General features: G+C 35.2%; 1 protein-coding gene across 1 annotated transcript in view; it reads right to left on the minus strand.

Annotated features, from left to right (window-relative positions):
* The window catches only part of CDH8 (cadherin 8), a 475466-nt gene that overhangs the window by 89850 nt on the left and 357629 nt on the right, over window positions 1-27987 (minus strand). Inside the window, exon 8 of the mRNA XM_027842077.1 lies at window positions 21345-21466. Coding sequence (XP_027697878.1) covers window positions 21345-21466 — 122 coding nt within the window. The remainder of the gene's footprint in view (window positions 1-21344; window positions 21467-27987) is intronic.

Raw genomic sequence — 27987 nt, forward strand, 5'->3', positions numbered from 1 at the left:
GCCTCCATGGCTATTGGAACAAATTGTTCTCATCTGCCCATTCCTCCAGGGTAATTCTTCACATGCCCTAACTCACTAATGAGTTTGAGGTCTATTGGTTATCCTCAACCTGGTCTGGCACATCTGCTGAGACAGTTTTATTGTGGTGGGGCCACCGCACATGCTACAGCTTCTTGGAGCCACAGGTAAGAGTTGGGTGATAGGTGGCTACCAAAGGTGCATGAGCAGCCCTCATATATACACACACATATGCACATACATACAGAGCTGTGCAAAGTAAGATATAAAATTCTATCATTTAACACCATACATATGTGTGTACACATATATGTGTATATACACACACACGTATATATATATATATTATCTAGATAGAAGTATATAGATGTAAGATATGGAGATATATCAAAATATATTACATTCCAAAAGTCGTAGTGCAGTTTTACACGTTAGTAATTTGAAGCTTAAGGAAGGAGATTCAAAAACTTCAGATGCACTAAGAATAAATGGTCAGTGCAATTACATTTAGTTTTTCATTTAAGCTTTGGTAACTGAAAACTACATTAAGACTTTTGAGGTACGTGGTATAATTTTCCTGATCTCTCTATTACATAAGGCAAATATTAAATAGTGGCAATCATAGGACTTACAAGTTGACCATCCAATATAAATGTCAGAAAAATTCTTTCTAGGGGCTAATATTTGAATAGTAAGCTAATTTTTAAATTTCATTCCTTTGTTAGTAATAGCAGTTTTGGTATTAGTAGTAATAACTGTCAGAGCCCATGATCATGTCACCACTGCCCTTATCATCTCCCTCTGAAGGAATTTGTATGATGGGTCCCCTTCCCCTTTGTTCCCCATGAAAATAAGACTTAATATAGTGCTATGGATTATAAGACAAGAAACAAAGCAACAATTCCTTGTTTGACCTGAGTGCCTTTCTCAACTTTTCCAAATCAGTTCTGGGAAAGTCTAACCAAGGCAACTTCTCTAGGTAGTCATTTTCTGTTGCCTCTCAATATTACATTTCTTCAGTCTGTGACTGTTAACTAGCATCACATGTGTGGTGACTCTGACATTACCTATTCAATTGTCTGAAAGATAGACAAGTACCTCGCTATGCTGGATAACCTGGTATATAGAAGAAGACTTTTTTATGTATTGTGTAGAAAAAATCAACAGTCAGGGAGAAGGGGGAACTGTACATATATTAGAGTTGTGGGAAGAATGGAAAAAGTGTGATGATGGACATACAAATTCCTACTTCCAACTGTCTGAATTACTAGTGTTTCAAACATGAAAGCAGTCGTGTATGTGTTGGGGGCAGGGGTGGAGAGGTGGGGTATGAAATTACTGCCTCTGGCCTTCATGAAGGCAATTGACCATTGTTATATAATTCACAATACCTAAATAGGGACTGCTTCTTATGTAGTTGAAGAGTGCTAATAAGTTATTGTTCGTCAGGTGTATTTAACCTTCCAATCATGACATACACACGCACGTGCGCACACACACACACACACACACACCACACACACACACACACACCCCTACCTTCCATTCCCTGGTACTATTTTCAAGATAGCTACTGCCAGGTAGGGGGTCAGGGGACTAGGAAAGGTAAACTGTTCCTGGTATTCTGAATTGTAACATGGACTTATTTTTTCTCAGAAATATTGCTAGAAATGATGCTAATTCTATGGAGTATTATTTAGTATGATTCTTCAGTATCATATAGCATATATTAACTTACTGAGCTAATCAATGGTTCTAATCATATCCATGTCTCTTTGGGAAAGCCTACTCTCAATTTCATGCAACTGACTTTAAAAATCTTAAGAATTGTAGCTCATTAGTAAGTTGGGATCAACAGAGCTATTATCAGGACCCCATATCTTCACAATGGAGAAGCCATTACTGGGGATCACATAAGGGAGGTGGGGCAGGTAGAAATGAGCTCACCTGTTGTGTGGCCAACTTGAGATAGGAAAGGAGAAACTAGCTTCCTCTTTTATTATTATATTACATATTATCCTCTGTTAACTATATGCTAGGGTATTCAAAGCAGAAAATTAGAAAATGATCAGTTACAAACTCTTTTAAAATCATTATTTAAAATGTGTGTGCTCTCAAAATTTCAGTGCCCTGAAGCAAATCTCAGTTGCCCTGTTCTAGGGCTCAAGGGATAGAGCTTATATTCTGGATACCAAATCTATATTATTGTCCCCATCCTTGTTAAGGTATTACTTTATGATCCTAGTGGTTTTTTTTCTTTTTATTGATAATTATATTAGTAGGAGAATTTGAGAGTCACTCTATTCCTTCTTGATGATTTTAGATAGAAAAAAAGAGAGAAATTTTAGAAATATTTAAAGATTACCCAACCAAGTATACATTTGCTAGATTTTTCTGTGAGGATTCAGAAAAGATGGCCAGAATGAATATCAATAGTAACAGCATATAGTCACTCCCTCCCTCACTGCCCATCTTTTGTGATACAATTTCATTTCCATTTACTTGGTTTAATCCATCTATAGAAGCCCTATCAAATTAAAAACAGCATGAGGACTGGGACTTACTTCTTTCGCCATTATATTGCCAGTTACTTGTACATCATAGATATTTAGTAAATATTTGAATAATATTGAATGAAGATCATAGTTCTGGAAATTAATATAGTGTTTTTGTTAATAAAACATGGAGGGAGAAACAGGACCAAGATAGGGGTATATGGCCCCAAATCTATTCTGTCTAAAAATCAATGGACAGGTGATTCTGACTCTCAAAAACTTCCATGGCCCCTAGGATTAATAATTTCTTTTGCTATCAGAAAGGACCATCAAAAAACATAGGAGAGAGCAGCTAGGTGGCGCAGTGGATAGAGCACCGGCCTTGAAGTCAGCAGGAGCTGAATTCAAATTTGACCTCAGACCAAACAGATGACACTTACTAGCTATGTGACCCTGGGCAAGTCACTTAACCCCAATTGCCTAAAAAAAAAAAAAAAAAGAGCATATGATGTATAACATTCAAATCCCACTAAAACAAATGTTATTATGCTGGTAAGAAGAAGGGCAGACAGCCTAGAAGACTGAAATCTCTTTGCAGGCAAATACTGTCATTTCTCATCTTCATATCCCAGGTCCTTAGCACAGTGGCCTGACCGTGCTAAGTGGTCAACAGATATTTTTTTTTAATTGACTTCAAGTATTGTGAAAAGATACCCATCTTAGCTGCTAACCCACTTGTTTCAAGCAGCACTCAATGCTGCAGAATTTCAGGACAGCTAAGGAGTGTGGAGTCTTCTGTAATGCAATTTGACTCGAATGTGTTCGAAAGTGTGTTGTGGAACCTCTTCTTGTCATATCAGTTGAAATTCTTTACCAATTTCATCTTTTCATTGCATTAGCACATTTCTGATTTAAATGATCAGATATCCTGTTAAATTCAGAAACAAGACCTTTAGAAATCTGACCTGCAAATAATTCAGAAACATCAGGCAGAAAAGGTGCTGGCTATGTACTTTGTATACTCGGCATGACTCCTAGTCTTTCTAAGCAGATAATCTAAAGCCCATATCCCTATGTGTCACATTTATCCTCCCCTCCCCACCATCCAACTTACATATACACTGGTGATCTAATGCTGAGCTCACTCAATACCCTCATTTTCATTTCTTCTCTTGGAATTATTTGAATAAAATTGACCTAAGGGACTGGACCCTTGACATAGGGCACCAGAAATATATTCAAAGAGGATTTTTTGTTAAGGTTTAGAACCCTGGGAAATGAGAGATTGTGGTTGGGAAGAAACCAAGATTTCCCACTACTAGCAATAGTTACCAACCCCCAGCACCTTGAACCAATATCTATAATTATATTGATTGTCAGTTCTAGTTAGGTGTGGCATGGTAGTATGTTAGTTAATTAGTTAGTTAGTTAATATGTTAGGTATGAAATGGCCCCTGGTGACTTTTTAACAATGGAACATGGAGTGATTATCTGAGCTATAACTAAGAATTCTGGGATCTAGAGCAAGCAGCTTGGAAGGTCCCTCAAATATTTTATAAAATATTTATAACTAGGAGCTGGGAAGGCAAAGAGACCTCTGAAAGGACCTCTGAATACATTGCTTCATGGAGGCAAGATTCTGGGGACACTGTGGGGCTGCTCCTAGTGAGGCCGCACTGAAAAAGAAAGAAAGCTACAACTAAACCAGGGAGAGTACAGGAACCATGGACAAAAAGGGCTAATTGCTACCTTATGCAGCATGATGTAGTTGAAAGACTATGAATTCTGGAGTCAGAGGCCTTGGATTCAAATCCTGCCTTGGATGTTTACTGTATCTGTCTCCTTGTACAAATCACTTTGCCTCCTTACTGTAAAATGAGAGGTTTGGACTAGATAATCTCTAGAGTCTCTTCTAACCCTAGCTCTAGGACTCTGATTTCAACTAATTAATTTTGCTATTAAGGCACCAACCTCTGGTTTTTGTTATATAATAAAGGGGGATAAATGCTAACGACACCCTCTGGATTTTACAATTCTAGGGAAGAGCTCTGATCACACTACTCTAGTTACAACTCTAGCAGCATTTGAGTTAGGGGAGTAAAACAGAGATGAGTATGAAAAAGAGATGGTACATAACCCAACTCTGTGTGTGTGTGTGTGTGTGTGTGTGTGTGTGAATGTCTTTTAGGAAAAGGGACTGGAAAATTGCATGTTAAAGTAGCAGCTGTAGAACCCGGGGGCTTGGGAGTCCTTAAATTCGGATTTTGGGGCTTACGTTTCTACATTGGAGAAAAGAATATTTACCAGAGCTGGCAATAACCAGTGGTACTTTGAGCCTGAGCTTCTACAATTCTAGGTTCTCCTTAAAATGCTTCATTCTTCTTTTGGGGCCTGGCATTACAAGCCCCTAGTAGATATAGTTATTTAATTGACATAATTCTGAGTGCCCAGTGGTGTCCTTAAGGAAGAAAAAGCTTAGAGAGAAACTAACAGACTGTTTGGAAAAGAGGGGCTTTGGAAATCAGATGTTCTTGTGAGTGTGTGTGTGTGTGTGTGTGTGTGTGTGTGTGATAGAGACAGAGACAAAGACAGAAACAGAGAGACAAAGAGAAACAGAGAGAGAGACAGAGACATGGAGAGAGAAAGAGAGAGTAAAAGAGACAGAGAAAGAAAGAGTATGTGTGTGTTTGTGTGTGTGTGTGTGTGTGTGTCTGTGTGTGTTGGGTAGGTTTCAATTTTAGACACTTTTTTTTATTCTTCTCATATGAATCCTGTATCTTGTACTGTTTATTTTGCAAAGAACATTAATCATAGAGTCATAGTATCATAAATTTGGAGCTGGAAGGGATATTGGAGGCCATTGATTCTAACCCTTTCATTTTACAGATGAGGAAACTATGGTTGTAGAAAGATAGTTGATTTGTCATGAGTCACACAGCTAGTAAGGATCTGAGGTGGGATTTGAATAATCTTCCTGATTCCAAATCTAGTACTCTACCCACTGTGCCGCCTAACTGCCTCCATTACTTTGTTTCTCTCTATGAATAAACTGACATCTAAGCTATCATACTCACAGCAGTCATTCAGACCCACTGCTAGCTGCTCTTCCAAGCTCATGTCCAAATATTCATATAAGTTGATTAGAAATAACAGTTTCACCCAGTATTCATTACTGGACTATCTCCTCTGAAAACAATAAAGAGGTCAAACATCTCATAGAGCTGTGTGTTTGTGTGTGTACGTGTGTGTGTGTGTGTGAGAGAGAGAGAGACAGAGAGACAGAGAGACAGAGAGAGACAGAGACAAAGACAGAGAGAGAGAGAGAGAGAGATAAACAGAGACAAAGAGATAGAGACAGAGAGAGAGGGGAAGAGAGGGAGGGGAAGACAGGGTCAGGGACAGAAAAAGAGAGACAGAGACAGAGACAGAGACAGAAAGACAGAGACAAAGAGCCAGAGAGAGACAGAGCCTGAGAGAGAGGGAAGGGAAGAGGGACAAGGTCAGGAAGAGAGAAAGAGACAGACAGACAAAGAGAGAAAGAGAGACAGGGGGGTGGGGGAGGAGAGAGAGAGAGAGAGAGAGGAGGGAGAGAGATCCATCCAGCTTCTTTTGCAAAAGTGTGCAAAACATGAGTCAAAAGAAGCCCAAAAGCCTCTTTAGAACTCTGGCAGTTTGCACACTCCAGCACAGTAGACATAATTATCTGGTTTACATCTTAGGTAAATAGTACAGAAAAAAGTTACTGAAACCTAGAAACCATGTGATTTCCTTAAAGACACTGATTAAAGAATATAATTGTAAATATAGTTTTGTTTTGTTTTTTTCTGCACACACACACTAACCCTGAATTTCATAAATTTTGTATTTTGGTGTTATAAGTCTAGAATAAAAGCAAAGAGAATACATCTGGCAATGTTATCCATCAATGCTTTTTAAAACATTCTGTCACATCATCGGTTCCTAAACTTGTCAATCTCAATTATATCAGGTCCCAAAATAGAACACTTGGAAAGTGTGAACCTTCATAAATAGTTCAGCCAATGTATTTAAAAACTGCATATATAATTGTTAATGGTTCCAATGTGATCCTTTCGCATATAGTGATTCTTGCTAGGTAAGAACGAAGAGTTACGAAGCAATGGAAAGTAGAGTGGAATAAAGAATGGAACTTGCTTCTTGTCCCACATAAACTATGATCTGAAATGAAAATCTCCCCCCTTGCTGACAATCCGGTGTCCTAATGTCTTGATGAATTGACTTTATGGTTGCTTGGGGTGACCAATTCTCCTTTAATTACATGAACATGAGCTTCAAAAAATCCATGATCTCATTCATTTGGGTAGCTCATCTCCTTGTGAAATTCTTATCTATCCATGCCTTCTTGCCATGTATGGTTCTTATCCATCTCATTTTAAAATTCTTTTATAGAGGGGCTACCCAGGATGGAGGAGTTCCTATGATTTATGTAACATTTTGTAAATGTCCTTGCAAGACGCACCCTATTTATCTGTTCCACCTCATTGTTGTTTAGCAGACTTGCCTCCACCTTTACCAGTCATATATTTATTAGATGTCACCATTTCCCAAGCACAAGTCATTCGTAGCAACTGCATGCAATCTGCTGAGTCCCACCATGTACGTCTGTTAGTCAAACTTAGAATTATGTTGTTGTTTTTTAAATGGGGGGAGAGATTGTGGAATTCTGTGATTCACAGCCCTATGAAAATACTATTATTGTAATATTATTGAATATTCCCGTTTTAAAAAAAAGGATACATTTAGATATAGAGTGTCCCCAAAGTGAAGTTTAAGCTTTAATAGCTTAAAGCTTACACATTTGTATGTATGTTTGTATGCAAGCACATATATTGCTTTGATAATTTTACTATCATACACAATCATATCTATATATGTGCATAGTAATGTATGCACATGTATTCAAATTATAATATTTTAGTGATACACAGATAGATAGATAGACAGACAGATAGATGGGGCTTCAGTGTTTCAAAAGTTTTAGTGTAGTTTTAAACTATTAGAACTTAAATCTGCACTAAGACTTCTGGGAAACAGACATGTATATATGAGAAATCATAATATATATGTTTTAAATAATCAATGTATGTAGATACAAATCAATATGTAGATACAAATGTGTATACATTATTTATCTGTACATATACATATACATACTTATATAGGGCAGCTAGGTGGATAGAGTGCCAGGCTTGAAGTCAAGATGACCTGAGTTCAAATCTGTCCTCAAACACTAGCTGTGTGACCCTGGGCGAGTCACTTAATCCTGTATGTTCCCATTTCCTCATCCGGAAAATGAGCTGAAGAAGGAAATGACAAATGACCCCAGTATCTTTACCAAGACAATCCCCAATGGGGTCATAAAGAGTAGGACATAATTGAAATGACTAAACAACAATATATATGTATACACATCCATCTAGATTGATAGATATACAAATACATATATATGTAGATAGATATAGACATATATGTGTGTATGTATGTGTGTGCATGCATGTGTGCACATATACATGTATATATGTGTATGTGCAATGTATTGCATGTGTACATATGTATTCAGAATATATATTCACATATAATTCTGATCCCTCATAAAAGCATGACAGTGACCCTATGTCCTCAAAGGCGTTGTCAATACAATACAAGATCCTACAAAGTTCAATCCTGGGGACTTACTGTTATCTATCTTCTAAGGACCAATACAGCTAAACTGAAATTAGTTCATTACCAGAGTGAAGAATTTTAGGGACACAGCAATTTCCAAAGGCCATCTAAGTTATAGAAGAGTTGTAATCTTCATTCTTATACAGAATAACCACAGCAGTGAAATTCCTAATTACTGAAGTATTGAGGTATAAAGAATTATAAAGAATTAAATATGCATATAGTATGTAATAATGATGATGATGATAGTATTTATATAGCACTTTAATATTTACACATTGATTTATAAATATTAATTCATTTTATCCTCACAACAATCTAAGGAGGTAGCTGCTATTAGTTGTCCTATCAGATAATTAGCAAGTGAGTCTAAGTGACTTTCTCAGAATCACATATTTATTAAGTGTCTGAGGCTGGACTTGAATTAAGTTCTTCCTGATTCCAAATCCATTGCTCTTTCCATTGTTCCATCTAGTGTAAAGACACATCCATATTTACCCATCCATCTGTCAATCAATCTATCTATCTATGTCTTGAGGAGAGTGCAGACCTGAGATTTCATTATTAGAAAACTTCCCAATAGAACACTTGGAAAATGGAACACTAATAGTTAATTCAGCCACTATGTTTAGGGATCACAAATGTAGTTTGACAGAAAATCCTCTCTGACGGTAGAGATGAACAACTGTTGGGCAACTGGCAATCTTAAAATTGACCACAGCACTGAAAGAATAAATGACTTGATCAAAATCTTGCAGCTAACATGTCAGTAATTAAACCCTGGTCAATCCGATTCTGAGGCCAATTGTCGATCAATGGTGTCACAATACCTCTCAGATATATAGATGTAGATATAGAAAGACTTAGAAATTATTTATAGTTTTATCTCCGGGTGGCATGTTTACACATATATGTGCACATACATGTATTCACATACAAATTTGCTGATTAAGAATGTTAGCAATAGTTGAAACTAATAAGTAATTCTCTTGAAATCCAAATTTCTGCTTGTAATCCAAACTTTGTAGTTTCCCCAAGTTTTTTTTTTATGTGTGGTACTAATACACCACATCTTCATTACATGAAAAACATAATGGAAACAGTATTTTTCTCATTTGGTTAGGCCATCAATTTAATTTCCATTTCTAAATCAATGTTATCCCCCTTTTGTGTATGCAAATTGATCTTGAAAGATGCCTTCTGGAAGGGAAGTTAAAATTAAATTTCCCATATTTATTGTTTTCATGAGTGTTGTAAAGTGTCCAAATTTTATTTTATTATTTTAAATTTATTATCAAAAGACCTATGGAACCTAAATGTCCAACATCCACCCTTTCTTTGCCTCAGGTTGGACTACTTTTACTGTTTTTCTTCTGAATTCTGTGTCTATCCTGGACACAGAGATAGAATTTCAATTTCTTTACTTTTTAAGTTATGTTTCCTTTCCCAAACTCTTTGTATAGGAGATTTGTTCCCTCTAGCCTTTCTGTAATTGAAGTGTCGCGCTTGTTACTGAAATTTCAGTGTTCGACATTTCTATTTCTTAAGTGTGCATCTTTGGGTACAGGTGAATACCAAGCAATTCCACTCTGACATCTGGCAAAAGGGAGATTGTAACTTTACTTTCTCATAAGCATATATTTAGTGTTTTGTATGTACCTTATAATTTCTATTACAAGTTATTCATGCACTGTGCATATGTAAAAATAAGGACTTGAATTTTTTTTCTAGCAAAGCAAAAGAAAATCAAAGATAAGAGCAAAATTTTAGAAGAAATTCTGAACTGTATACTGTTAACCCAAATATTCTCTGCCAGCTTTTGACTAGAACATGCCAAGATTTGAAGATATTCATGAGAGTTAATTTATTTGCAACTTAATTTTATAATGCTAACGGGTAAAAACAAAAGCGCCCCAATATTGAAAGTAAGGGAGCAGAAGCAGTAAATAATCTAGCTGGCCTCTTAACAATAAATGACTTTTGCCATGTGAGTGAGGTGGAACCTCAGAGTTGTATGTACAATGGTTTTCTTTTTCTCCTCCCCCCTCCCCTTACTATTCCCTGCCCCTTAGGCAGGAGTGGTGGTGGAAGGTAATGTGGGAAAAAGAGAAAAGAAATGCTTGTTAATTTTAAAAATAACAACAATAACAAGACAAGACTCTATAGCCTAGATAACCTTACCAGAGGCTGAAGTTGGGGAGGAATCACCTGAACCCAAACTCCCATGTGATCTTTCCAATAATCCCAAAATCCGGTGCATGTTCTTGCCAGAAAGTAAACAATGGAAAGTGACCTTGAAAGAAATTCTCTTAAAAATATAGGCAGTGAAACTTGAATGAAATAAGTGTACTTCGGTAAACACTGAGCCATCAAAGGTCGTCGAAGTACCTGAACTAAGGAATCTCATTATGCTACCGTGAGATTCTCTTTGCTTAGGCCTCACTATGATGCATAGATGGCCCTGTGGTCTCAAAGATAATAAAAAGTGTCAAACTGGGCTGGCAGCCACATGCAGCCTGCAAAACACCAGAGTGCAACCTGAATTAGATTAAAATATAATTGGGAAATGTTTATCAAAATAAAAATACTACATAGATAATGATAATTTTAACTAAGTCAATATGTAGCAAGGATATGTTTCCACTTGTTTGATAGCCTTTTAACAATATATGGTAGGTCCTATTGATCTAGAAAGGCTTCATATATAAGCACAAAAGTGAAATAACTAGATATCAGTCATATATAAATCTATCTGAGTTCAGAGGCATTTACTACTAGAACGTTGGCTGCTAGTTGATAGAATTTTTTTTTCTTAATTTGGTAACAGAAAGCATTCACAAAGGTATAGAGGATAGATACTCTTGCTGAAGAAAATACACCAAAAATTCTGTGACGTAATTGAAATAGTGAAGAGGTATAGTTAGACTTTTCTTTCTTTTTTTTTTTGAGGGAGGAGAGGTTTTGTGGCCAACAGGGGTAGTAGATTTGCACCAGCTCTACAACTGGTTGCAGAGAGTTATTGGGACACTGACAAGTCAAGCGATGTGTCTAGGAAGAGTCAGTATGTGCTAGATTGGAGACTGGAATATAGGTCTCCCTGACTCTAAGGTCAGCTCCCTTTTCACACTGCATCTGAGTTAGACACAAAAGGAAAAGTGGTAAATTCTCAACCTCTCTCACATATCTTCCCTACTCTAAGCCTGGCTTGCACCTGTCTCTCATTCAGCCTCCACTAGACTTGAAGACTGAATCTCAGATTGGGGTCTAAGTAGCATATGACATGTGTGGCACAATCCCTTCTTTGGGATATCTCCATTTTTCTCTCACCTTAGACTGAATCAGTCTGATGTAATGGAAAGAATATAGGCCTTGGATGTAGAAGAGACCTCAGTTTGAATCCTGCTTATGATTCCTATCGGGTTTTGGCAATAGGCATGTTAAAACTTGATTAAATTTGTCCCCTCCTTTGTATAATATAGATAATACTATTTGCATCATGTGTTTCTCAGTTTTTTTTTGTGAATTTATGAGACAATATATACAAATTACCTAGAAAATCTGAATAATATGTCAGCAATCATCATCATCATCATCATTATCACCATCATCATAATCTTTCCCATTTCTGTTCTACTCCAACAGACTAAGAGTAGTTGTGAGAAACTACATCATTCAGGATATTTTGAAAGAAGCATATGAAATATAATAGTCTATCAGGTAATGCATATGAATTGCTAAGGAAGAAGGTGTGGAAGATGGTATATCCCCCTTCTCCCTTAGCAATTCAGCTTTTTTTAGTCCTGTTTTTTCAGCCCAAAAATTGTTTTTTTAACCTTTATTGCATGATCATTGCATGGTATAATTCTGCTCCTCACACCACTTAAAAGGTAAACAGAGCAGCAATGTATTCACCAGTGGCATATGGATACGCACTTATCTCTCACGCATTGTGAGCCACGAATTTAGAATTCTCAGTGCATAGGCATTGTCAGCATATTTATGAAAGCTGACTCGTGTGGTTTGTTAAGAGTGCTGCAGTATTAAAAGTATTGTTAATCAATCCAATGAGGAGCCATAGGCGCAAGGGGAGAAGGCAGGCAGGTGAAGCTGCCGTGAGTAAGTCACGTGATGTGGTAAGACTTACATCTTCCCAATTTTAACATATATTCACAAGTATTCCATATTCTGTGCATCCTAATCTTGCGCCATAGACAATTTAGTAATAAGTCAGTTTTAAGAAATACCAGCACAATTTTTTTTTGTCAAAAAAGCTTCACATAATAGTCGTACCCCAAATTTTTGCAAAAAATTTTGCCATTAAATCTACATAGATTATGCAGTAAAATACAGTAACGAAGCTCTCATTTTACAGATAAGGAAACTGAATCTCAGGGAGAGCAGGTAATCAGCACAAGGTCTTCTCCATAGTAAGTGCCAGGGTAGGTCTCAATCCTGTATTTCACTAATTGAAAGCACATTCTTTGTATTCAATGTGTGTGTATATATATATGTATACACATATGTTGTATATGTATGTATGTATATAGTGTGTGTAACACATATATAATGTGCCTGTATACATATATAATGCTAGATATAGTAAGCATATTTATGTTATATGATTTGCTACAATATATGATATATTATCACCTAATCATTTATTTATTTGATTGGTTTTTATTTATTATATAAATAATATACTATTACATAATATAATGTTATTGTTGTTGTTTGTCCTTTGTTCTCTAAGAGGACCATGACATCAGGAAGATGATGCCATGACTTCCAAGTGAATTGAATTTAAGTGAGGAAAGGTTATGCAAAGTCACCAGCCTCACTTTCTCCTCCAGAGCTATCTGAGTCCAGTGGCCAGATATAGATCAGGACAACTGCAGATGGCTTAGGAAGCAAATATAAATAATATGTAATGCATATTATAAGGATATATGTATGTGTGTATGTATATATATGCAATCAGAATTTTTGGAAACTGAAATAAGAATTTTGGTTCCAATTGATTTTTCCAAGACTATTTTTTGGGAAAATATAATTAAGAGAAATAAGGTCATTTTTATCTCTAACTCTATGACCTATGACACTATAGAATTTGTTATTGAAAGAAATTAGTTGTCAGTCCTCTTTTATTAATCAAAAAATTAAATTAGTCTCATGTTAGAACTAGAAGTACTGAAATTTAGGGGATCTCAGAGCCTATATATCTCAACCCTCAGTCCTTTGAAGAGATTGTATTGGTTCTCCAAAGAGAACAGGAATAAAAAAAAAAGTAAGAAAAGAAAGAAAGACAAATGTCTCATATTTACTACAAGATTGAGAGAAATTTACATGGATGAATTATATTTTTAAGTGCATTTAAGGATAGAACTTAGCATTCATTTAAACAAAAAAATCTAAATGAGTAGAAATTCTAATGAGTGGAGATATCTGGATGGATGGAATAAAAAATATCTTACGGTCTCTTCTTTTTTACTATATGATTCTGTGGCTGAAGTTAAATTGACTTCTGTGGTCTATGAAGAGTAATCAGAATAAATCTCTATATTTAGTTTTGTTATGTATTTTTAATACACTTAAACTCTTCCCATATGACTTACAAAACCTGGTTTTTTTTTTATTCACTTCCATTAGATTGTAGCCAATGATCTCTGGCCCTTTCTCAAACAAGAAGATCCTTTCTGTGTTTAGCCTTAAACCTATTACCTTAAAAAGGAGTAAGAATTCTTTAAAATTACAGTTTTCCTTTTCTGACTTAGTGCAAGTAATCTCTCTCTCTCTCTCTCCCTCCCTCTCTCTCTCTCTCTCTCTCTCTCTCTCTCTCTCTCTCTCTCTCTCAAAAAGTAATAATGATGATGATGATTGATATGATATTTTCATTTCCTCACAGGTGTAAAAATTTAGCTTAGAACACTGAACTTGATGTTAGAAGACTTGTTTTCAAGCTCTGACTCTGCATTTGTAAGCTGATTGGCTCTGGGTTTTGCTTCTCTTTCCTCAGTTTCCTCATCTGGAAATTTAGGAGAATAGTATTTGTGCTATCTGCCTTAAAGGGCTATTGTAAGAAAAGTGCTTTGTTCTTCTGAAAGCTCTACATAAATGTGTGGAATCAGTAGTAGTATTAGTATTTGATTGATTACCTCACATTTATAGACATTTAAAGTCTTCAAAATCATTTTGGCCTACAGAGGGATCAAAGTTTCAGAAACTTGAAGTTTGGAAAAGAATTTCGAGATCATCTAACCCAACTCCCTCATTTTACAGATAAGAGAACTGAAGCCCAGAGAGGTTACTTGTTAGTAAATAGCAGAGAAATAATTCAAACCTGAATTTTGATTTCAATTCTAGGACTCTTTCCAGTACACTATGGCATTTGTAACATATTCCTAATATAAGCAGACTCATAATACAAAAACATTGAAAAGAAAATATCTCTTTAATAATAAGGGTTGCATTCTCTGACATTTATATTAAAGCTTTAAAGTATGTAAAGTGCTTTATATTCCTTATCTTACTTGAGCTTTACAACAGTCCGTTGGAAAAAGTATTACAATTCTCACTTTCTCCAATGAGGAAACAGAAGCTTTGTGACTTTATATGTTCTGTCTTCTGTCTCAGGAAACACTTTATTTGGTCTGATTTATTCACATGATTTTAAGGTTCAACTGATATCTTCAGATTTCCAAATTATAAACATGCCGATGAGCATTAGTGAAATGCATGCAATTCATATTTTTGGTTTGGTCCTATTTCACGTTAGTCATGCAGAAGGGACCCCATTCTTCTGATAAGATTTGACTGTGACTTAATATGGAACCAAAGCTTTGCCTTTTTTGTTAATTGGTTATTGGAATGTTGGAATCCAAATAGCAATAACATAAGACATGAATGTGACTTTAAAAGGAAAACACATTCTTGGGCATTTTTGGAAGCTTCAGCTGTTGACTTACAGCTACTTTCAAAACTAGCCAATTAGGATTGTGCTAATCATTGCAATAATTGAAAAATTAGAATGTTTGTCCTTCAAAGACTTATTGCTACTCAGAAAAGTTCTTAAAAGAAAGCATGGTATAGTGGGGGCAGAACACTGGATTAGGAATGAGAGGCCCTCGATTCAAAGGCTTAGTTCTGAGGAAGACAACTAATAGTTCTTTGCATGGAGGTTTCTCATTTGTACAGTTTTGGATTATGTTATCTACAAAGTTCTTTCTAAATCTAAATCCTATGATCCTTTTGAAAGTCAATTATTATCAAATTCAGTGTTGGCTTCAAAAATATAAAAGGTGACTTGTAAAAGTAGACTCCTAGACCTAGAGATGGATGAATTAGGTTTTAATTTCAGCTCTCCCACTTACTACCTGGAGCAGTTTCCTTGTTTTTAAAATAAAGGGATTAGATTAGATGACCTCAAAGTTTCTTTCCAGCTCTAAAATATATTATTCTCCGTGTTAAAAAAAAAAAACAAACAAACAAACAACTTAGGACATGATGACAATACAAAGCATTTCTGAATAGGTTGTTCTTATTGTTGTTTTAAATAAAAGGAGTGTTTTCTATGATAGATAGTTCATGAAGTGTCTATTCTATCATCCAAAACACAGATTAAAAATGTTGAAAATGTGTTATTTAAAAAAAAAATCATTGTGAACATAAGGGCTAAAGGCTTAAATTTACTAAAAAATCAAGTTAATTCTATAAAAATATTAGAACACGAAGTTTTCTAAAGTTCTGTGACAGCTGGGACTGTGTTTAAATATATTTGTGTGTGTGTGTGTGCATGTTTGCATGCGTGTTTGTGTGTATATATACATATATAAATCCCTCAATATTAGCAAATGTTATGGATATAATCAATCAACAAATACCTATTGTCAGGCACTCTTCTAGTCCCTAAGGTACAGAGAGAAAAATGTAACAAATTCCTTCGAGAAGATTATAGTCTTCCCAGAGGTAACACATACACATAAGTTTATGCAAAATATATACAAGATAATTGGTGGAAGGAAGGGGATAGCAGCTGGGGAGATCATGTAATGTGCTTTGTAAATGCTATATAAACACAATGATTATGCTATATAATTTGAGTATTTAACAGATGCAGAAAATCTAAGTTATATATCCTGCCAAGAGAAGCTAGAGACACACACACACATACACTAAATCTACTTATCTATCTATGCATGTATATGTACATATATATACAATATACACATATACATATAGATAATATTCAGTGCTTATATAGTGTATTTCAGGTCATGTTGTGAATATCTTATGCATGTATCTAGATGATCCTAATAGAGAAATGAAAAGAGAATAGAATCCTATAACCAATGAGTCATACATAGTATGTGGATATATAGATACAGATATCTATATATGCACACACATATACACATGCACTATATATAAGCTTATGTGCATAGATGTATATTTATGTATGTACATATATAGTGTACACATGTATACATATACATATATACATATATACACATATATGGAAAATGAGTCTTCAGAATGCTTGGCATGACACTACCTTAAAATTATCCTCTCAAGAACTTTTAAACATAAAACTGCAAAGAGGAAAACAAACAGATGAGAAATGGAACAGATCTGCCATCTGTGGCAATCTGTTCTTATCTTTGGTGGCAGTGTAACCAAGAAATTATCACTCTAACACCTCAGTGACTGATGTGCTGTTTAAGGAAGTATAGCTATCAATCAAGAAAGAGAATCCAAAAAGAGTTGTTGTTCCTAACAAAATGAATACAGTGAAAATTTGTCTAGGAAGTGACAGTTTTAAAGATAATTTTTCATCAATTTTAAAAGACATCTCAAATTTCAGATGATTTCTTTTAAATCAGAAGATAATAAGGATGATACTGTTGCCCCCAAAAAATAAGTGAAAAAGCCTTAGCACCTTCCAACAAATAAGCCTACTTTTTTTTAAAAACACCATGTTATTAATGTCATATGCACATATGTAGTGTATCCTTGACAGAGAAATAAAAAGAGAACCGAAACACATGACCAGCAATGTATTATGGAAAACTTTATATTCACTGTTGGACAAAGTTGAATGAAAAGTGTAGGAAGTTATTCTCCTTACTTAGTTTATGGTTTGCTGATGAATAAAAAAATATTTCGCTAAGCAGAGAAAAATACAATATTAAGGGCTTTTTTTCCAACAAGATGTCTTCCTAGGCGTATATTAAGATCATACAAAATTCTTTGACAAACGATAACTCTGTGATCTTCTGATTATCAAAATAATAATGTTGATGATGATGATGGTGATGATAATGATGATAATGATGATATTGGCTGGTTTGATAAATAACTTTGAGGTTTGCACTATACTTTATATGCATTATTTCAAATGATCCTCACTACAACCAGATTAAGTACCAAAAGATACCAAAAGAATTATAATGTTTATTTTACTGATGAGGATGTTGAGGCTCAGAGAAGTTGAGATTTACTTATAGTGTCACAACTAGCCAAGGCTGTGTGAGAATGATAGATGTAGAGAAAATCAAGTAAGGCATGAAACAGGGAAACATATATTCAATGAAGGTATCCACCAGTGATGTACAGGATGCCATGAACAACCAATCTAACAAGCAAATAATCAAAATAGAAGGGCTTCCTATAAATGTCAAAGTCAATAGTGGGATATATTAACTACAAAAGCTAATGAAATCTTGGGTTTCACTAAGAGAGCCATAGAGGTCAATACTAGTAGAAAATACTGCTCTCCTTTGCTCTGGTAAGGTGAATGTGAATGGTTTCTTAGATAACTGACAATTTAGAAGATGTATGATAGTAATCTTAAAGTATTTTAAGGATTATCAGTTTAGAAGGAATGGATTTGTGTCCCTTGGCCCCATACAGCAAATTTCAAAGAGCGAAATTTATTCCTGATATGAGGAAAATAATTCCTAACAATTAAAACTCACAGGGAATTGAATGGGCTGCTTCAGTGGGTGATGGATTCTCTCTCTTTAGAAGTCCTCAAGCAAGGCTGGAGGAAACTTGTTGGTTACATTTTAAAGAGGTTTCCTATCCATGTACAAGGCTAGAAGGCCTCAGATGAGCCTTTTAACTCAAAGATTCTCTAATCCTTAATTCTCCAATTGATATTATGCTGACTACATCAATCCCCAGAATATTAAAAGAAATCCTCATTGAGATACCCTGTCATTTGAAAGATATTCACTTAGTGATGTGCATTAGGGGAGGAAGAAGTAGATGAGGAATGTGTATTTACTAAATTATGATAATAGCTTGAAGGAGAATCCACTTAGTGCATCAGTACAAATAACTTAGAAAGGCACAAAAATAGACAGTGACCCAGATGTACAATTGAATAGGATGAAAGAAAGCTGGATCACATTTGGCAAATTGCAGTGCTTGCAACTATCCTAAGATTCCAAAGAATGCATTTTTTACACTACATCACCCACTTGATGTCATGTGGCTACAAATCATGCAAAACGAGTCTGAACAATGAAGACTTTAGGTGCTCCAAAGGACAATGTTAAGTGGACGTGTGATCATAAAAAAATTATTATTATTAGACAAGAAAGTAGGTGTGCTATACAGTTTAGAGGAAGAAAAATAGGTAGACAGTCAATCATAGTTCAAGCATCCATGAGACATTCACTACTCTAAAAAGGGTCCATTAGCACATTGGATGTATAGGGGATGGTCATTGAAAGACATGAGTAAGAACCACAAACAATAAGAAGGCATCGATAGATTGTGATCTGCTCTAGTGAAAAAAGAATTCTCATCAGTGAGACCATGTGCCCATTAAATTTTCAGCATAACATGTAACAAAATAAGGTACTACTAGAATAAATTGTCAATCAAAATGTTAAAATGACCACTGGAAAATTCATATCTTCCTAAAGCATGATGTTGGGTTTATATTAAAATTATGAGTGAAGTCAATGTTTTCTTTCTTTGACATCAGGTACTTAAAAATCATTGACTTTAGAACTGGAAGGAGCATTAAACACCCTCTGTCTCAGGGATTCTTAACCTAGATAGAGTCTGTTAACTTATGTTTATTATTTTAATAAATGTATTTCAATATAACTCTGAGTATTTTGCTTTGTGCATTTAAAAAATTATTTGGAGAAGGGGTCCAAAGGCTTCACCAAACTGCCAAAGGGGTCCATGACATAAACAATGTAAAGAACCACTGCTTCATGCCAATCCTCTCATTTTATAGATAGGGAAGATAAAGTCCAGAGAAATAAAGTGATGTATTCAAAGTTATATGGTTAGTTTGTGCCTGGGCATACACCCTCAATATAATTTGCTTTGTACCATCCCTCACTGCCTCATTTTGTTTACATAGAATTCATCCTATCATATCAGAGTCAGATAACAATGTGACACAGGCTCTGAAGGTAATTTTGAGGAGTTCCCAAATATATTCTGACCATGTCTTTTGTAGCATCCTTGAAGTATATGGCCTCCTGGGGTAACCATTTTGAGGAGAACAACAATTATGTGATCGTGTCTCTGTTTGTATTTTAAAATACCAAGCATACTACTTCAAATTTGGGATTTAAAATAAATTATTTTATAAAATAAATAAACTATTATATTTAGGATTGATGTAGATATCTCAAATGTGGTGATAGTTGTGTAGGAAAACTCCTTTTTTTTCCTGGAAGTTCAAAACATTGATCTTTTTTAATGGTCAAACAATGGCATAAAGCTATAGTATAATTTTCTTTGAAGAAAAAAAAACAAATCTGCCTTGTCAGGTACCTGCTTTGGCAAATAATAAGTTTAATTCCTAACACCCACATGAGGCACAAGAATAGTTAGATTAACAACTCTAGTGTCATACTGTCAGCTGCTGTTTATTTAAATTAAAATGTCACCATCCAGAAATAAATGAGGAAGTTGAAAAACGGTAAATTTCAAAAACATACAGTACATTGGCAGCTTAGTAAAAATGACATTACATTCTTGTTTCTGTTGAACTTAACATTGGCCTATTTCCATTTTAACATGTAGCGAGATTTTGCCCTCACCCACCCCCATCATTTCTACATATCTACTGTGAAGCAAAAAAATGGACATAATGTATGTAAAGCATTTTGCAAACCTAAAAGGCTATGTAACTGTCAGCTGTTAATAGCTGAATATATGAATCGTTTTCATAATTATCAATTTATTATTCTTATTCTTATTACCTAGACTTCCGTGTGGATGCTCCCTCTACTGAGACAAATCACAGCCTTTCTAAACCTTACTAATTGATTTCATGTGGTTCTGTATCCCACCAGATTCACCACCAGTGATGAATCTCTACAGATACACAGTCTATTGAAAGGCTCACAGTCAAAGCCTTCGTAGTATCTGTCAAAGAATGCACTCTATTAGTGAAGCCTTTAAGAACCTAGTCTTTCTGCCATGATGAGGAGGACTTTTGTTTGGAAAAATTTATGAATGAGTAATGATATGCATTGGTAATAGGAGTCCCCCAACCAATGATAATGGAGCTCCATCAAAGTCAATAATTTATATGACTATGAAAAGGAAATTCCCCTACGATTCACACTAATTTGCTGACTAAAAATTTGCTCATCTTATGTTTATCTGTTCTACTTATTTTGGAGATTTCTTATACTTTTACATCACATATCTTCTTTTAAACCATTTTGCTTTGGCTTGAAAATTCCTCTTCAGTATAATAGCTTAGGCACCAATATAGTCAACAAGTCTCAATTTCATCTTTCTGTAAGGTCAAACGGTTCTTCTACCCTAACCTCAAACCTACATTTTTTTTTTGTTTATTTCTCAAGCTCTTTTTTCTAAAAGCTATCTCTAATATGCTATTTCCCTTTTGGACATATGCAACAGCTAGCTACTCTAATCGAAAGTCAATTTGGCCATCTTCATTCTAACATCAGTAGGACGAGCTGCCACACATGAGAATAAACACAACTTCTATATCTCTAACCTACTTGACATATTCACTAACTCTTTTGCTAACATATATGTTAAAAATGTGGGCTATATTTTAGGTTATTCAATCATGAGACAGTGGTATAAAAACACATTCAGGATTAACAACATGGAGATATTTACTTGGCCAGGCTTTCCATTCTCACATAAAAATGCCTCATATTCGGATGCGAATTCGGGGGCGTTGTCATTGACATCCAGCACTTTAATAGCAACAGGTACTCGAGATATTTGACTGTGGTTCCCTATGAGAAGGAAAAAATAACAAGCATTGAGTGTATTTCACTTTATTTTATCTTGCAAGTACAATTTAATGGGCTTAAAAGACGGTCTCATATAAAGTGAGGTGTGGGGGGTGTGTGTGGGTGTATGTGTGTGTGGGGGTGGGTGGGTGGGTGTCTGTGTGTCTATCTGTTATTCTAAAATAGGACACTTTTGTCAAGGCACATATAGCATCTGACCATCCCACAAATAAAATCAGCCAGTGCTCCATCTCCTAAAAGGAGAATAAATCTTTCTCAAATAATCTTTGTGAGATATTTACTTGATGATGACCTTCTTGGCCTAAAGTAGAAGATTTTTTTTCCCTCTAATATATCAGGCTTTGTTTTATTGATAAAGTGCATTATACACGAGGGGAGGGATGCTGTAAACAACCAGGATTGATTTCTTTGTTTATCTTTGTCAGAACACAGTACATTTTACTCTATTAGTCGCTGTGACTGCTCATATATTATGTTCAGCATTAAAAAAGACGATGGATAGCTCAGACCAAATTGTACAAGATGAGGGGTGGGCTTAGAAAAAAGTACAATCAGACAATATTGGGAATTTTTCTAGCACTCCATTTCATTAATATTTGATAGTCTAATTGACCCCTGCAGCCTTCTTGATATGAATGAACCCAGATCATCTTTAATGAAAGTATTCATCACTTACTGATTTAGATAGTGCAGTGGATATAGTGCTGAGCATGGAGTCAGAAAGACCATAGTTCAAATCTGTCCTCAGACACTTACTAGATCTGTGAACCTGGGCAAGTCACTTCAGCCTCCCAGGAATTTTGTGAGGATCAAATGAGATAATATCTGTAAAGGGCTTAATGGCACATTACTAAGTGCTATTTGTTAGCTATTAATAATGATAACTTTCAGGTACAATTTAAATAGCTGAGGCTTCTATGTATAACTCTTTATATAAAATATATTTTTCTGCTTATTTTCTTTCATTTTAATTGCTAAGATGATTGATATATTGTCCAAGATCAAGGTATATCATCATCCCTTATTTTTTTTTTAATGCAATGCCATTTACCTCTCTTCCCACAGTGTAATAATCTTGTGATCTATTGTGAATTATATACAATGCTTTGGATATGGCTGATTGTTTGTTTGCCGTTCTATTTGCATGACACTGAATATTAATAAAGAAACCAAGGGGGAAAAATATTTGGTTTGGGAATGTATTTCATAATTCTGACCTTTCTTTATAACGTTGATAAAATCTAGTTCATTACAACCATCAAGTACTTTTTTTTCTTTTAGAAAATACTTCCTCATGCCAAGAAGTACTGTGTATTCTAAATGACACAGTAAAATATATAAATATATATACATTTATATATATATATATTATATATATATTATATACACACACACACACATATATTCCATTTTACTAAACATCAGATAAGTGGATACCCTGGTATTCAGTGACATCACTCCCTGCATCCAAATACTGCCTCTCTGATTACTTTGTTGAGCATTTTATCTCATCTTTTCAATTTTCCTCTTCATATACCTCTTTTTTCTAAAACTCCCTTCTTATTTCTTCCTAATCTCATCCTAAAAACAGTCTCTCTTGCTCCAAGATTTTACTTTTAATGTTTCAACCTGGGCTTTCCAAGTCATCCCTACATACCTCCACTTAGACTTTGTTTTCTTAACCATCTTCAATATCTCTTTTACTGATAAATATGTTCTTCAAATTAGTAGAGTTCATTCTTAGCTTAAACATGTCTTTCCTTAATCTTCTTACCACCACATGTTGCTTTCTTGCTTGCCTCTACCTTTCAATTTCAAAATTATTGAATTTGTTACCATGATTAGAATACCACACATATATGTATGTAAATGAGTATGTATGTGTTTTAAGGCAATAGGGGTTAAATGACTTGTTCAGTGTCACACAGCTAGTAAGTGTCTGAGGCCATATTTGAACTCTAGTCCTCCTGACTCCAGGGCCGGTGCTCTATACACTCTACCACCTACCTGCCCTTTCATATAGCCTTTAAAATAAATTAATTTGAATAATTAATATATGTATAATATATAAATTATAAATAAATAATATATATTATGTATAAATAAAAATAATTTAAAATAAATTAATTCTTAATGGATATCTGTTAGAAGCCTGGAAGCCTTTTTAGGCCCCTGAAATCTACCTTTAACTCCTTACAACATAACTCTCATCCCTGCCAATGTATTCAACACTTACTCAATCTATATGTATTTGCCAATCCCTTACACATGCAGAGAGAACTCTGTATTATGTTGCTGAAGGTCATATAAAGATTAATAAGACGTGATCTCTGATATCAAGGGGCTTCTAACCCAGTCAGGGAGATGCCTGGAACTCAAATAACTATATTATAAAATAAAGTATGATAAATGCCTAAAAGAGGAAAAAATGTTATTCAAGAATTCAGAGGAAGAAAAAAATCCTATGTGAGGGGAGAGATCAAGAAAAGCATCACAGAGATGCTGAATATTGAAATTAAATATACCCCAAACTAAAAGCAACGGAAGGTGAAAATCAGAAGTATCTATTCATATCTTAAAGTGAGAGGTTAGACTAGGTCACCCAGCTTTTAGATTCTATGACTTTATGCTTTTAATTTAATGAAACATAGTACTTTTAGCATCTAAGCATACCTATTAATCAATCAGTAAGCATTTAAGTAACTAGTTTGTTCTAGGCTTTATTTCTGGAGATAACAAACAAAAGTGAAGTTGTCCCTGCCTTCAGGACAACTCCAATCTAGCCAGAGGTGATCATTTGCACATGCATAGATATATAAAAATTCTTATCAGATTTTTTAGAGGGAAAGCACTAACATCTGAGGGGATGAGATGAGGTTTCATGTAGAAGATGGCAATTGAGCTAAGCCTTGAAGGAATCTAGGGAGGTGATGAGAGTGTATTCCTGAACATTGGGGACAGACAGAGTAAAGGCATGGAAGGCCCTGTGGGATAGAATACCATGGGTAAAGAACAGTAAGAAAACTTCTTTGGAAACTATATCCCTCTTCCTCAGTTTCCTTATCTCTAAAATGGGGATAATAATAGACTGCCTCACAGTAGTTATTGTGAGAATAAAATTATATATTTGTAAAGTGTTTTGAATACTTTAAGGCCCTATATGAATGCTAGTTATTGTTGTTATTTTCAGCTAGAGGACCTTTCACCCATTAATATGCCCTGATTCTATGACCAAAGGAAGATAGCAGCAACAGGAAAAAAAAAAAAAAAACAAAAAAAAACCTCAGTTTTATAGAGTATTACACTATAGTACTATAGAAGGAGGAGAAGTTCAAGGGCGAAGGTATTGGCCTCTAAAGAAAACAAGAGGAATATTGAACCAGACATTTTCCTGCTGCTTAGTTCATTTCCAATTTAATCCATATGCGTGGTCAACTGATTGTCTCTTTGTACCTTCTAGCTCTAATCCCACCTTCTGCTGAAGGCTTTCTACCTTCTGCTCCTCCCCCAGTTGCTAGTTTTCTCCTCTCAGATTACAGTATACATTTGTATATGCTTAGTCATTTACGTTATTGTCTCCTTCTTTGGAAAGTAAGCTTCGGAGGGTAGGGACTGTTTTTCTTTTCTCTGTATCCCCAGAGTTTAGCACATTGTTAATAATTAATAAATGCTTGTTAACTGACTTACTCACTTACTGACCCTGTCTCACCCTTCTGTCTCTTGCCCTAAACAGTTATTTTTTTTCCTAGAAAATAAATATACAGTTTACTGACCATTCCACCAGAAATAGTTGCATTAATGATTTGCATCTTAGCACTGTGCCTGGCACATAGTAGGTATTAAATAAATGTTTATTGAATTGGATTGTATCTGAACCTATTTAGCAAGGAAGACTCAAATGTTTCTCGTGATTTTTCGTTCTTCCAAAATTCTTTATTTTTGTTCTCCACATGCTAATGGTAACAAGGCTCATAATCCTAAATCAAATAACCCAACAGAGGTACATAGCCTGGGTGTCCAGCTTTCAACCTCTCTCCTGTTGATTAAACCTCCAATGAATATATGATCAAGCCCTTTGTTTGAAGTAATAAGACCTGGTTTGGGGTCTTAGTTCAGTTTCTTATTTGTGTAACCTTGAGAAGGCCACTTTGCCTTGACAACCCTCTGTGTCCTCTGCTCTAAAAGAAGAAAATTATTTTTCCTGTCCAGCTCACAAAGTGGTAGTGTTTTCACTTGACTACAAATATTTGTTATTAGTATTTTTTAACTTTTTTATATGAATGATATGGGAGGGAGATATTTTTGATTAATTGAAAAAATAATTTAATTTGAAAATTGATAAGAGCTGTTGTGGGTATAAAACTCTAAAAAAATGTGACTTGTTTTTTCTAAACCTATTCTTCCTGGTTTGGAGTTTACTGAATTGGTGTCCTCTGTGCAATTATTCACTACTGGGGGCTCTGTTTTCTTCCCTCTAATCTACTGTATGTTGTACCCAGGGACTATAAGGATGCATATAGTTTTAGTCAATAAAAGAAGCTAAATTTAAATTTGTTATGATTTTCATTCACAGTTTTCGCCATGTGGAAAAATAGCTGCAGAATGGGTACTAGTAAACCCACAGAAATAGGGAAATGTTCTCTGAAATCTCTATGAGTCTTAAAAAGATAAAGTTTTTAGTGCCTTCTCTAGATACATTTAGCAGGTAAAAATAGACTCCCTAAGTCATAAAATCATACAATTTGAGATTGAGAGGGATATTTAAGACCATCTAGTTTGACCCATATACAAAAGGAATTGCTATACCCTAACAAGAGGTCCTCCAGTTTCTGTTTTAAGATCTCTAAGGAGGGAGAATCTATCCTCTTTTGAGGTAGCCCATTTGACTTTTGCACAATGCTCATTTGTAGGATGATTTCCTGTCTCTTCCCACATTCACCTTAACTTTGCTTCTTTGCAACTTTACACAGTGCTCCAGGGTCTGCGCTCTGGGGAGGGTGCAGGAGGGAAGAGAAACTTTTACTCTTCCTACACATGATAGTCATTCCAATACTCGAAGACAGCTATCATGTCTTTTCTCCTAACTCTCCAGGTTCTTCTTTTGTCTTGGCTAAATACTTCAATTTCCTTCAACTTATCCATCATGTGGTGTGAAATCAAGGCCCTTCACTATCCCGGTTGCCCTTCTGTCCCCTGGAGACCACCTAGCGTGTCAATTCTATTCTTAATGTTGTCCCAGAGTTGAACACAATACTACAGGTGAGGTTTGACAAGGTTAAAGTATAGTGGGGATTATCACCTCTCTATTCCTGGAAGCTATAGCCCTCTTAATGTAACTCATGGTTCCATTAGCCTAATAGTGGCTCATTTCCTTACACTATCACCTTCTTACATGTTGTATTGATATTGCTTCCTACAGGACCCTCCTCTCCTCCATTTATCCAAATTGTCTCTATCCTAAAATGGTTGAACAATTTAGTGCTTTGGGTGTCATCCAAAGCTAACATTAATTAACATGAAGATATAGGTCCTGAGAAAAGAAATGGCTTTCAAAGAGTTACTCAGCTAATAATGTGTTTGTCAGAATGAGAACTGAGGTCCTTTGATTCTGTTCTAGGATTAAGCAATGAGATACAAGCAAATAGAATAACTCATCTGATGTCTTCAAATCACAGAATACACCAGATCATCTTTTTTTTTTTTTCCTCCCCTCTAGTACCCTAACCCCTAATCATTCTTTGGCTGTAAGAATTAGCTGATATTCCCCTATGAACATTCTGTCTGTGCATGTGCCATAAATGGCCTTCAAAACTACCACTTGATGGGATAGAAAGCTGAAACAGAAATCATTAGCCCAAAACATTCTGAGCAATCTTCCCTCCCTTTATCTCCACTGGATAAACACACAAACAATGAATACAGTGTCTTATCAGGATTCTCAGCACAAGTGTCATATTTAAACACTAAAGATTTACTTTTATCTAAATTAATAAAATGACGGGCAGTTCACATTTTAAAGACATTACAGAGCAGTGTAATTAATTAGATAAGCTTCTAAAGAAATTATTCATGTCCTTTGTGACTGCCCCCCAAATGTTTGTCTTTCATCTGAAAGACAAATATTAAACATAAAGATATTATAATTAGAAACTTGATGAGAATTCATTAAAAAATTAATTTTCTCAACTCAAGAGATGGGGACAAACAGGCTTGGGAATCAAGCTTGGGAATACCCACTTTGGATGAACTGAAAAAAAATGCATATAAATATACATATACATATGCATATATACATATGTATGTGTACTCATAGACCAGGAAAATACAAAAACATTCTCTCTCTCTCTGTCTCTCTCTTCAACACACACATGCACATACACACACACACACACACACACACACACATCACACACACAGAATCTATTTTCTTCTTCAGTGGAGGGAAATCTTCTCCAGTGAATGCAGTTTATGAGGCTGGCAGATTGTGGGATTTTAGCCCTCCC

The sequence above is a fragment of the Vombatus ursinus genome, unplaced genomic scaffold, assembly GCF_900497805.2.
Source record: "Vombatus ursinus unplaced genomic scaffold, bare-nosed wombat genome assembly UNPS02014864.1, whole genome shotgun sequence".
NCBI classification, from domain to species: Eukaryota; Metazoa; Chordata; class Mammalia; order Diprotodontia; family Vombatidae; genus Vombatus; species Vombatus ursinus.